The sequence below is a fragment of the Quercus lobata genome, chromosome 4 (genome assembly GCF_001633185.2).
Source record: "Quercus lobata isolate SW786 chromosome 4, ValleyOak3.0 Primary Assembly, whole genome shotgun sequence".
Lineage (NCBI taxonomy): Eukaryota > Viridiplantae > Streptophyta > Magnoliopsida > Fagales > Fagaceae > Quercus > Quercus lobata.
The window spans coordinates 28,824,711-28,837,282 of NC_044907.1; the positions used below are offsets into that span (position 1 = coordinate 28,824,711).

The window sequence follows — 12,572 nt, forward strand, 5'->3', positions numbered from 1 at the left end:
GGGCCAGGCCCAGTGGCACCCGGATCTGTAGGATACCGTGAGCTCGGGTTCTAGCCCCCGTAATTACCTAGCAAAACAAAAAAAAGAAAAAAAAAAAAAAAGAGACAAACATATAACTTTCATTCTATTATATCTGGCCCAGTGGCACCCGGATCTGTAGGATACCGTGAGCTCGGGGGTTCTAGCCCCCGTAATTACCTAGCAAAACAAAAAAAAGAAGAGACAAACATATAACTTTCATTCTATTATATATAGATAAGTCTAGGACACAACACAATCATTGATACATTGTTATTGCTTGAGAAAAATTAATGGCTAGCTGCTATCAATGTGATGGTAAGAAAAGCAAGAGCTGGTTTACAGACTTCAAATATAACCCAAGGAAGGACCAGGCAGGCGATGTCCGAAACATTCTCTTAATAGTTGCAACTCTAATTGCAGCAGTGACTTTTCAAGCTGGGGTTAACCCTCCTGGTGGTGTTTGGCAAGATTATTCGATAAGGAATCGCACTTTATGTGCAGAAAAACATGCTCAAGGGATTTGGCCAGACCCTTCATGTTATAATTCACATCGTGCAGGGACGGCCATTTATGCGTCTCGAAAAACCGAATTCTATGTTTTCTTGGTCTCTAACACTCTGGCACTTTCCACTTCGGTTCTTGTCATTGTGTTTCTCACATGTAAGTTCCCTTTCCATTTAGAAGTATTGATTGCCACATCTTCAATGCTTGCAACTTACGCGTCGGCCATATTTGCCGTCACGCCTGGTAATTCTTTTAGATTTCGTTACGTCCTCTTAGCAGCTGCTTTTCCTTTTGTGCTACGAGCTTTGATTTATATGGTCATGTTCAAAGCATATCAAGAACGAGAGGATCTGTGTGACAAATGTAGAAGGGGGAATTCTGAAGATAATTTATGCAGAAGATGTGGAAGTGAGATTCCCAAGTCAGGAAGCGTCTAAGTTTGAATTTCCATCAGTTCTATCAAAAATAAAGTTCGGAAGACGTCTAGCATGTTCCGATTCTGTATTATTAGGCCATAAAACTGTCGTGGGACAGTTGCTATATCCATGTACAAATTTGCATGGGTCTGTTTGATTTTGCTTTTTGATGTTTTTTTTTTCCCTCTATGTATCTTTAGTTAAAAATTTTATGGAATTTTCACGTTAAATTTCATGCTTAATTATTTTTATATATTTGTTTAAAGCGGCCACTTGAAAAATTCAAACCCAATAGGCCCTTAATATTCTCACTACATATGTTAGATTTATTCTTCTTTTTTCTAATAAAAAAAATATATCTTTTCTTGACATTTGATATATATTAATTAGTGTTCTTGAGTTTTTGTTATAACTCGGGCAAAGCCAAGAATTTTTGTTTATGAACCCAATTATGGTATTGATACAATAATCAAGAGACTTAATTAAGATAAACTCAAAACTCACACACACACACACATATATATATATATATATATATTTATATATATAATTTAAGAGTAACTATCATTATCCTAAACTCTAAATTGTATAAAAAAGTTGTAAGATGTGTTGTAAACAAAAACAAATATTGTGTAAAAGAATTGGTTAATGGGGGATATTTAACGTTATAGATAATAATGCTTTAAAAAATAAAAGAGAATAGAAAAAAAATTACATCAAAGTTCTCTCCATTTCATCTATTATACAATTAAAATTTTATTATTTTTTAGATCTAATAATGTATAGGCTACCAAATTATTTAAAATAACCTAATAGTATCTATACTTTTAGATTTGTAAAATTTAACCTGAACTATGAAATTTTTATATTTAAAAGGAGAGAATCATTTTCCTCACATATCTCTCACTTGTAGTATTACACTTTCTTCAAATTAAGTGGAGATGACTGACAAAAAGAACTTTCCAAAGTATGCTATATAACCTATTTTTGGGACTTTCTTTTCAAATAAATACATCATAGAAAGAAGTGTTGTATAATGTTATGTTTGGTATTGTCTTGGACATCCTAGATATGCTGTAAATTGCCAAGAATTTTATATTTCAATGACATACTTGATCTTTTTTAGGAGAAAGATAATTCAAATCTTCCCCTTTCTATATAACAACAGAATTACCAAAAAAGATGTACCATAAATCTAAAATTTTCATCTTATTATTATTAATGTAAATTATTAATTATATTTCGCTATCTTGAAAAATACGCGTATTGTCTTTTTGTTAGGCATGTGTGAAGCTTATTTGGCTTGCTACCGGCCATCTTACTTACACATCATCGAAGGCTACTGGACTATTATTACTTAGGGCTGTTTTTATTACATATAAATTGTTATTGACTCTAAAATGGTCGTTTGTCATCGACTCAAAGATTCACTGCAAACAATTATTTGTCATATTGACACAAAATTTCATCTCTTTCTATGCCCAGGAAAAAAAAAATTCATCCTTTTTCCAAGGAACTGAATTGTATATACATATATTTTTACTGCATTGCAGTTTCCTTTAATTTCTATAAGGATGAAACCTCCTTATCTCTTCCTCACAAGGCACATCTTTATTGACCAAAACAACAACTAATAAGGTTTAAAGAAAAAAAAAAAACAAATATGCTATATATAGCAAACAAATGATTAAAAAACGTCATGCAAGAGCAAGACCGTATGGTTTTGCAGAGACTTATATGATTGCTTGCACAGAAAAAAAAAAAAAGGATAACCCACCTCAAAATACTCGTAGCTGGAGGAACTGGTTTAAGTACTTCCAATACGAAGAAGACTGGGACCCACCAACCGAAGTCCGAAACGTTCTCTTAGTGGTTGCTACGTTGATTGCTGCAGTGATCTTTCAAGCTGCTGGGGTTAAGCCTCCTAGCGGGGTTTGGCAAGGTAATGACCATGGACATAGAGGAGGGAGAGCCATTTATGCATCTGAAAAATAAGCCTTTTATGTTTTCTTGATTCCTAACACTTTGGCTCCTAGGTTGCACGGACACGCCATTTTTGGCATCGTGTCGGTGTCGGACACCGGAACGGGGACGACTCGCCGGATTCCAGTGTCCGGCCAGTGTCCTCTTTTTTTTTTTTTTTCGTTTCTCCGACACGCGCCGACACGGCGCCGACGCGGCTCTGACGTGTCTGACATGCCAGCAGTGAAGAAAAAAAGGAAAATTTCGGCATATTTCGGGTCATTCCGGCTATTTCGGCCGAAATGAAAATTTCGTCCGATACAAGATTTTGACTGAAAAAAAAAAAAAAAAAAAAAAAAAAAAAAAAAAAACACAAAACAAAATCAAAATCCTACCTCCTTCTGGGTTTCGTGCTTTTCTTCCTCCTCTTCTTCTTCTTAATTTCGGTCTCTTCTTCTTCCTCATCTTTTTCTTCTTCTTCTTTTGGTTTCGGTCTACCTGACGACCTCTTCTTCTTTATTTGTGTGTCTTGGCTGTCATCCACTTGTGTTTAGAGTTCAGACTTTAGAGTCTTTAGGCTTTAGATATTTTCTTTGTTTTGTGGTGTTTGTGAGCCCCACGTGATACTCATTCCTTCCAGGCTCTTTTGTTTTGTCCGTTTGAATTTAATTAACATTTTTTTTTCTTTGTTTTGTTTTTGTGAACCTCACGTGACTCGTAATAAAAAAGAAACTTTCAACCTTTTGATTCCATAGTCACTAAAATTAGAAAAAGTATAGGATTATAAAATTTTTTACAATTTTTTGTTACAATTGTGATGTGATAGATTGTGATTGATGAAAAAAATTATATACTTATAACTTTAAAACCTTCAATATTTATTATATGGATTTTTTTTTATCAATAATATATATATATATATATATAAAATAGTGGTAAGCCTGAAACAGTATACAATAATATGCCGAAATATAAAATATAATTAATTATTTAACTGCCGTGTCTCACCGTGTCGTGTCCTTATTTTTCAAAAGTTGCCGTATCCCCGTGTCCATGTCAGTATCGTGTCCCTCTTTTTTGATCAATTTGAAATATTTGTTGCCACGGCTTCAATGATTTTAACTTATGGGTCTGCTATATTTGCCGTCAGGCCGAAGGAATCAGTGCGTTTTACGCTATATTTTTCTGGCTGCGGCTGTGCCTTTTGTAATGAGGTATTTGATTCAGAAGTTCAAGAAAATTAAGAGTGAAGTGTCTATATATATAGTATAGTTTAGCTACTTGAGGATTTTTTTTATTTTTAATTCTTTTATAGAGCGTCAAATTTTTATAATTGTGCTCTCTTTCGGATATTTTACCCATTGCATTAACTGAAACCTATAATGAATAGAATTTTTAATTTAACAAATTATGTTTCTTAGTTTCCTAAAATCCTACGGTAACCTTACCCAAAAAAAAAAAAAAAAAAAAAAAAAAAAAAAAAAAACCACGTTTGTTTTATAGTGGGTTAGTGGAAATGAACATAAACTGGCTCATCTTCCAAGAAAGTTGGATCAGTATGGGAATGACTCGGCTCTAGTTGGGCTTTTCTTGTGGAGGTTTTTGTGGTCTTTTTCTAGTTGGGCTTTTCTGTAGAAGTTTTTGTTGCCGTACAAGGGTATAAGTCTTAGTTGTCTCTTTGTTATGTTCTTGGTCTTTTTTTTTTTTTTGTTACTTTGAAACATTTTGTAACAAATTATCTTATAGTATATGTAAAATACTTATTATGTATTACAACATTTGGGGGAATCAACTTCAACTATCTGTCATGTGATTAGAAAAAGTGGAATGCAAATTGTTAGAATTAATATAATTAGTAATATGAACTTATTAGTTGAGTGAATTGAAAAATATTTAATTATTTTAATTAATTTAAACGTAAAATATTTAACCATTTTATACTCTTGAATGTGTCTTAATAAATTTTTTTTAGTAATTTATTTCAATTTTTTCCAAAGTAAGTAAATTTGAACTAGAATGTCATTTTTAAAATCAATTAATTTTTATATATATTAGAAAAATAATAATGAAAATTCATTTTACACAAATAATTAATACATAAAAATAAATATATTTACCCTATTAATAGGTTGTTTAATTACATAGTACAAATTAGTATATTATAGTATTGGTCAGGCACATATATACATTATGTCATTAAAAGGAGTATTAAAAGGAGTTAGAAAATGTAAATTATTAAGACTAATTAATAAATTAAAATACACAGTATTGGTCACACATATACATTTTCAATTTTTATTGAATGTGTTATTAAATTTGCCTTGTCTATTGATATTTTTGTTTTAATTGTTTCCAAAGAAACTATCTATGAGAAAGAATTTCATAATCTAAATAAATTTTTTTATCTTTACATTCTCAATTTTTTTAAATCTTTTTATTCATAATAAATATTCCAAATAAATTATTTCTTATATAACCTTTATATAAATGACCTTATAAATTCATTTATATAATATTAATTAGTATATCATTTATAAATAATTAATACATGAAAATAAATGCAATTAGCTTATTTACACTTGATATATAATTAATGCATTAACAAAAATGAAAAGTTTTGATAAGGTGAAAGGCTGGTGATTTATTTTCAATGAATGCGCCACTTGACAACAATTTCATCTTCCAAATCAATTTTTTTATTTGTTTTTTTATTTAACAAGTATTCCAAATTAATTATTTCATATGTAATTTTTAAAAATCCGTTACATAAACTCATTTTATATAAAAATTAGTACACCATCTATAAATAATTAATACTTTGAAATTGATGCAACTTGACAAGATCTTAGACCCATTGATCACATTGAATTATATATATTTTTATTTTATTTTATTTTCCTGAGTCCTTATCTAGTTAATTAATCCTAATGATTCTTTTGAATCATTTACGGCTTCCTCTACCATTCAACATTCAACAAAGGCCAAAGAAAAAAGTGAGTTTACGGGAGGTTGACTTGAGTCTTCTTGTTGGATTTATGAGCACAAGATTGACCTGATGAGGGGCTCTTGACCGGGTCTAGCCAGCACTTGTTTTTTTTTTTTTTTTTTGGATGAGCTGGCCAGCACTTGTTTGTTGTTCCTTCTTCCTTTGTCTTGATCTTGAGACATTATTAGCATCCTTACTACAAATGGTTAAAAAAAAATCAGCTTAATAGTATCTGTAAGACATTTGTTAATAAATCATTTTAAGAAGGTTTCAATACTACTTTTATGAAAAATATAAAAAATTATTCAAAAAATTAATAACTTTTTTTTTCTCATAAATTTTTTTTTTTAAATATTTTCTTACCCAAATACTTAAGGCATCCATTCATTTTTGACAAACTCTCATCTTCTCTATTACTCTTTCTTTTCCCTCAATCCAAACAAGCCTTAAGGTAATAAATTGTAATTATAGTAAAATCATTTTAATTTCCAACCAACTCTACTATATTCACTCTTCACAAACCTTTAATAATTTATAAAAAATGTTGTTAATTACAAAATTACATCATTTCAAGTTGAGGTGACGTTTAACAAACACATCAGCATCATAGACGCACATAAGGTTAACTTTACATAATGTAAGGAATTTAAATCCAAAGTTCTAAACGCCAGAGGATAAAATAAAAATCATCTCAAATTTTAAGAAGATAAATTATAGCCAGGTCTAACATCATCATTCCATGAACTTTTGACTTTTGAGAGTTAAAGTAATAGTATAAATTTAAACATGGACAGCGAGGGATAGATTTATATATATATATATATATATATGGACAAATCACGTAAATTCACATGCACCACAGTACTACCTTCTCGGCAATTGACAGACATTTTGGGATGGACCCAACCTAACTACCAGGAAAAGACTTAGACACGACAAAAGGTATGGAAAAAATTAAGATGAATACTTAACACCAACTTTCGATGAGGTTTCTCCGATATGACACTCCTCTAATTCTCTAGGTATAAACACTATACACTAACTTTAGATGAGGTTTCTCTGAAATGACACTCTTTTTCTGAAGTATAATAAATGCAACAAGTAAGTCCATCTCTTACATCCTCACTTTCCTAGCAGAATATTCCATTAATAAGACCACAAAAGGGTGAGAATATTATTTCTTAAAACTTTTGGGGATGAGTGTGAATTCATCAAATGGAAAGCTTGAGGAATTTGCCCCCCAAAAAGACGCTAGTTACAATAACGCTATTCATTCTATATATAACTAGTCCTTGACACAAGCTTTGGTGCATTGTAAATGTTTGAAGAAAATGGCTACTCCTTCAACTACAAGGAGCAAGAGCTGGTTTACACACTTCCAATTTAAGGATGGCGAGGACTCGGCTACCGAAGTTCGAAACGTTCTCTTAATAGTTGCTACATTGATTGCTGCAGTGACCTTTCAAGCTGGGGTTAACCCTCCCGGCGGGGTTTGGCAAGATGATGACCATGGACACAGACCAGGGAGTGCCATTTATGCCTCTAGAAAACAAGCATACTATGTTTTCTTGGTTTTTAACACTGTGGCACTTTCCACATCGGTTCTGGTCATTATGTCTCTCACATATAGGTTCCCTTTCCATTTAGAAATATTGATTGCCACAGCTTCAATGCTTGTGACTTATGGATCTGCCATATTTGCTGTCACTCCTCATGAATCTTATAGATTTAAGTACGTCCTGACTGCAGCTGCTTTGCCTTTTCTGCTACGAGGTTTGATTCGAATGTTCGACATGTGTAAAAGTAAGATTTACAAATGTTCAGAAAACTTCTAGCATTTGCCAATTCTGTATTATTATGATTAAAATGTCATGGTATAACTGCTCTAGGTACAAATTTGGGGTCAGTTTGATGTAGTTTTTTTTTTTTTTTTTCATGTATCTTTTATTGTAAGTATGTATTTAGTTCTAGTTTAAAAAGTCAGTTTATTTTACTATTTAGTTTTTTTTTTATTATTTATAGATCTCATTGTACTTTTTGGTACTATTTATAAGTCTTACTGTGTTATTTCAACTAACTTTTATCTTTATTTACAATACTTTCAGAAATTTTTTTTCAATTTCAACAAAATAAACTGATACCAAATCGAACCTAAATTTGATAAAATTTTCAATTTAAAATTATCTTATCTTTCATCTCTCTAAATTGTTACTCTTCTACCGAAATAGAGCCCAAAAAGGTCAGGAATCTTATAATTCATCAGACACATTTTCATATTTCGAGATATTTAGGATTTATATTATCCTTCTATCATTATTATTATTATTATTATTATTTTTTAAATAGAGCCTTGGAAAGGTAGAAAGGAAGAGATTAGAGGGAGAAGAAAGTTAGAATGAAAAAGTATAGAAAAAAGACAAAAGCTTAAGAAAGTGGAACCAGATGATGGACAGGTATGAAAAGGAAAATGCGAGAGTTAGGTATGATAATAAATTAATAATAGGATAAGGGTTAGGTGCCACTATTCTATTGGATGTGGGGGATTGGGACGGCTTGATGTAGATAGATAAAATAGAAAAAAGACTTTCTAACCAAAATTTAACTAAAACTTTGATGAGTTCTTGGTGAATGTGCTAAGTTGTCACTATTAATGATTGGGAACTTATTCATTAACATCCAAGCAAGTTCAAGTTAGAATCCAAGAGGGAAAGGAGAAGAGGTCCTTGATTGAAAATTGTTAAAGAGGTTTCAGCTTGACATTTCCCAAGGTTGGTTCGTATAAATTTTAAATCTATTGGATATTTGAATTTCGTCTTTTTATTTATTTATTATTATTTAGATGGAGTTTGAATCTTAATTCAAATCATTAAATTTCTGAAATGTGTAATTCATATATATATATATATATATATATTAAATTGATGACCTTTTCAATTTGTATACTAAAAAGGGCCATGAAAGCAAATGTTATAGGTGTGGCATAAAAGGGCATTGGTCACGTATATGTCATTCACCTAAGCATTTGGCAAACTTGTACCAAGCCTTCTTGAAAGAAAAAGGAAAAGGAGTTGAAGTGAACCTTGCCAAAGTCAATGATCCAGAAGATTACGTTAATACCTCATATGGAGTAAATGTTACTCATCTTGAAGTTTTTGACTTCTTTGAGGATATAAATAAAGAGGTTGAGAATCTGATTGGTGATCAAAAGATCATATATATTAAATATTTCCTCTCATTGTATCATTACATTATGCTATGTAAACTGTGTATGTGTTTAAATTAATAAAATTCAATTTAAATTTCACATATAAGATCTTACTAATTAAACAGTCTAAAAAGACCCTATGATTTAGGATATTACATGAATTATTCTGACACACCCATAAACCTATTCATTGTTCACGCGGATGGCTTATCAGCCATCCACCCTTTGCACTAAGGGGGCAAAAATTTGAAAGCAATATACTAACAGATTTTGTCCCACAAGTGATAAGCTTTTCCACTTTCCCCTTCCCTTTATATATATATGTATGCATGCATCCATAATAAAACACATCATAAAACAGAGAGAAGATAGAGATATATATTAGCAATATGATTTTCCTTTTTTTTCTTAGTCTTCTCTTTATGATCTTTGTGTACCTCTACATAATAGTTGTGCAATACCATTATTCTACTTTGTATTCTAATTATAATTAATAATGAATTTAAATTTGCTTCATTATGTGTTTATTTTCTTTCAAAGTTTTAAAATTCAATGTATATGTTTTGCACACTTAGAGAGACATGAATCTTACTAATGGATTTAATTCCAAGATGATTGGGGAAGATTTTTGTCTAGCAGATAGTGCAACAATGCACACAATCCTTAAAGATAAGAGGTATTTTTAAAACTTAACATTTATCAAAACTAAGGTCAATACCAAATTTGGTTTGTCAAACATAATTGAAGGCTATGGAAGAGCATATCATGTTGCCTAAATGTAAAAAAATTTGTATTGATGATACTTTGTATTCTTCTAAATCTAAAAGAAATTTACTTAGTTTTAAGGATATACGAAGTAATGGTTATCATATTGAAACTAATAATGAAGGTAATGAAGAATATCTTTATATTACTTCAATGGTTTCGAGCCAAAAGCTCATATTAGAAAAACTGCATATTTTCTCTAATGGGTTACATTAAATTACATTGAGATTAATTGAAGCAAATGTTGTAGTGCATCAGAAGTGCTATGATCCAAAGATCTTTATGCTTTGGCATAATCGTATTGGACATCTGGGATTAACAATGATGCGACGAATCATTGAAAACTCCTATGGACACACCTTAATGAATCAGAAGATTCTTTCACTAAGTGACTATTCATGTAGTGCCAGTTTTTAAGGAAAATTAATTATCAGACCATCACCATCAAAAATTAGTATTGAATCTCCATCTTTCTTAGAAAGAATTCAAGGAGATATTTGTGGACTCGTGCATCCACCTTGTGAACCATTAAGATATTTTATGGTTTTAATAGATGCATCAACAAGATGGTCACATGTTTGTCTACTTTCTACTAGGAATGCTTCATTTGCTAGAATGCTTGCTCAAATCATTAGGTTGCGGTCATAATTTCCATCACCATAAAAAATTGGTATTGAATCTCCATATTTCTTCGAAAGAATTCAAGAAGATATTTGTGGACCTATACATCCACCTTGTGGACCATTCAGATATTTTATGTTGTTAATAGATGCATCAATAAGATGGTCACATGTTTGTATACTTTCTACTAGGAATGCTGCATTTGCTAGAATGCTTGCTCAAATCATTAGGTTGCAGTCATAATTTCCTGGTCTTCCAATTAAGAAAATTCGCTTAGATAATGTAGGTGAATTTATATTTCAAGTATATAATGACTACTACATGTCAGTTGGAATTGATATTGAACACCTTGTTGCACATTCACACACTAAAAATATAATTTAGCTGAATCATTGATCAAAAGACTCCAATTGATTGCTCATCCTTTGCTTATGAAAACAAAATTACCTTTTTTTTTTTTTTTAGGGACATGCTATATTACATGTTACATCATTAATTCATATTAGGCCAACTACTTACCATAAACACTCTCTAATGCAATTTGTTTGTGGTCAACAACCAAGTGAGAAACATTTGGTTGTGCTATATATGTTCCCATTGCACTCTCCATAACGCACTAAAACATTTGGTTTTAATTCTCCATCTATTATTAGATATTTTAAACCTTTAATTGGTGATGTTTTTAAGGTATATTTTGATGATTGTCATTTGATGAAATAGTTTTCCCGACATTGGGGGAGAAAAGTTGTTGCTAGAAGCACAACGAGAGATAACTTGGAATTCTTTGATTTTATCTCATCTTGATCCTCGTACAAGTCAATGTGAACTTGAAGTTCAGAGGATTATTCATTGGCAAAGTATTGCAAACTAGTTACTAGATGAATTCACAAATAATAAGAAAATTGTAAAATCTCACATTTTAGCTGCTAATACCCCAGTAAGGATTGAAGTCCCTATAGGGCAATCCATCAACACAGCAAAAAATGAGTTTAAACCACACCTGAAGCATGGAAGACCTATTGGTGCTAAAGATAAAATTTCTAGAAAGAGAAAAATACAAGAAAAACAAGTTGCAGCTCCTGAAGAAGTTATATCCATGAATAATACAATAGAAATAATTAATCTATCCAAATTTCATAGTTCTCCTGAAAATGAACCCTCTGAAAAAGGACTATCTTGAAGAGGAGTTACCTAAAGAGTTATCCTTCGAAGAGAATCAGGTACCTGAAAATAATGAGATCTCAATACATTATGTTGGGTTAAGATAGCTTGACCTTGGTTAATTAATTCAATTACCCAAGTTGATTAATTAGGTTCAATTGCATGCTGCTTGCTCACTCCCAAGTGCAGGAGATCGTAGCAATATAATTCTCAGAGTACCGAGGTCGAACCACAAGGAGCGGGGTAAATTCAAAGACAATGTAATTAAAAAACCTTTTGGTGAAGATGAAGAATAATTTTTGTCTGGTAATTGTAAACAAGAATAACAATGATAACTTATTTAAATCAATAATGTAAATACTAGGGCATCGGGGTGTTTCCCTATATCGATATGAAATTCTTTGTGATCTAAGAAAATATCTATTTCATAATTGATTGTTCTTATACAATTAAAAACTTATGATTCGGTTGAACTGAGACATCAAGAACACATGATAACCTCGATTAATAATGCGGTTAGAAAAGTTTTCAGAAAAAACCCATTCATTTTAAAACCTGATTTCTATTTGAAACTATTAGAAATTCCTCTAAACAATAAGAAAAACATGATTGAACTTATTGAAAGCATGGAAGAACTAATACATCAAAAGAAATCTAATTGAACAATCAAATATGTTATTGATAAAATCCTAAAAAGAATCACATTGAATATTCATACCGTATAGAAGAAACATTACCCCTAGCCCTAGCAAAGAGTTTAGGCTACCATTAGAGAAAGAAAAATACAAGGTTTGCTCTCCAAAATTCGTTCTACACAGCCTCCCTTCAAAACCCTAATGTCTAAGTGTCCAAAGAAAATAAAACATTTACTATTTTTAATTTCCATCCAAGTTTACAGCGGTAACTTGTGAGTTAATTTCGGCCTTCAAAA

At 31.1% G+C, this 12,572-nt stretch overlaps 2 protein-coding genes and 1 long non-coding RNA gene across 3 annotated transcripts; 2 read left to right on the forward strand and 1 right to left on the reverse strand.

Moving 5' to 3' along the window:
* The first annotated feature begins 240 nt into the window (after positions 1-240).
* On the forward strand, positions 241-1,184 carry LOC115987280. The gene has a single exon (XM_031110794.1). It carries the CDS (start codon positions 312-314, stop codon positions 960-962), a length of 651 nt encoding a protein of 216 aa, XP_030966654.1. The 5' UTR covers positions 241-311; the 3' UTR covers positions 963-1,184.
* Positions 1,185-2,425: 1,241 nt separating this feature from the next.
* On the reverse strand, positions 2,426-3,573 carry LOC115987633. The gene is made up of 2 exons (XR_004091162.1): positions 3,299-3,573; positions 2,426-2,925 (listed from the first exon to the last, which is right to left on the reverse strand). It is a non-coding gene; the product is annotated as an uncharacterized LOC115987633 (long non-coding RNA).
* A 3,494-nt stretch (positions 3,574-7,067) lies between these two features.
* LOC115987945 lies at positions 7,068-7,827 on the forward strand. Its single transcript, XM_031111554.1, has one exon. The coding sequence runs from the start codon at positions 7,221-7,223 to the stop codon at positions 7,722-7,724; it is 504 nt and encodes a 167-aa protein (XP_030967414.1). The 5' UTR covers positions 7,068-7,220; the 3' UTR covers positions 7,725-7,827.
* Positions 7,828-12,572: the final 4,745 nt, after the last annotated feature.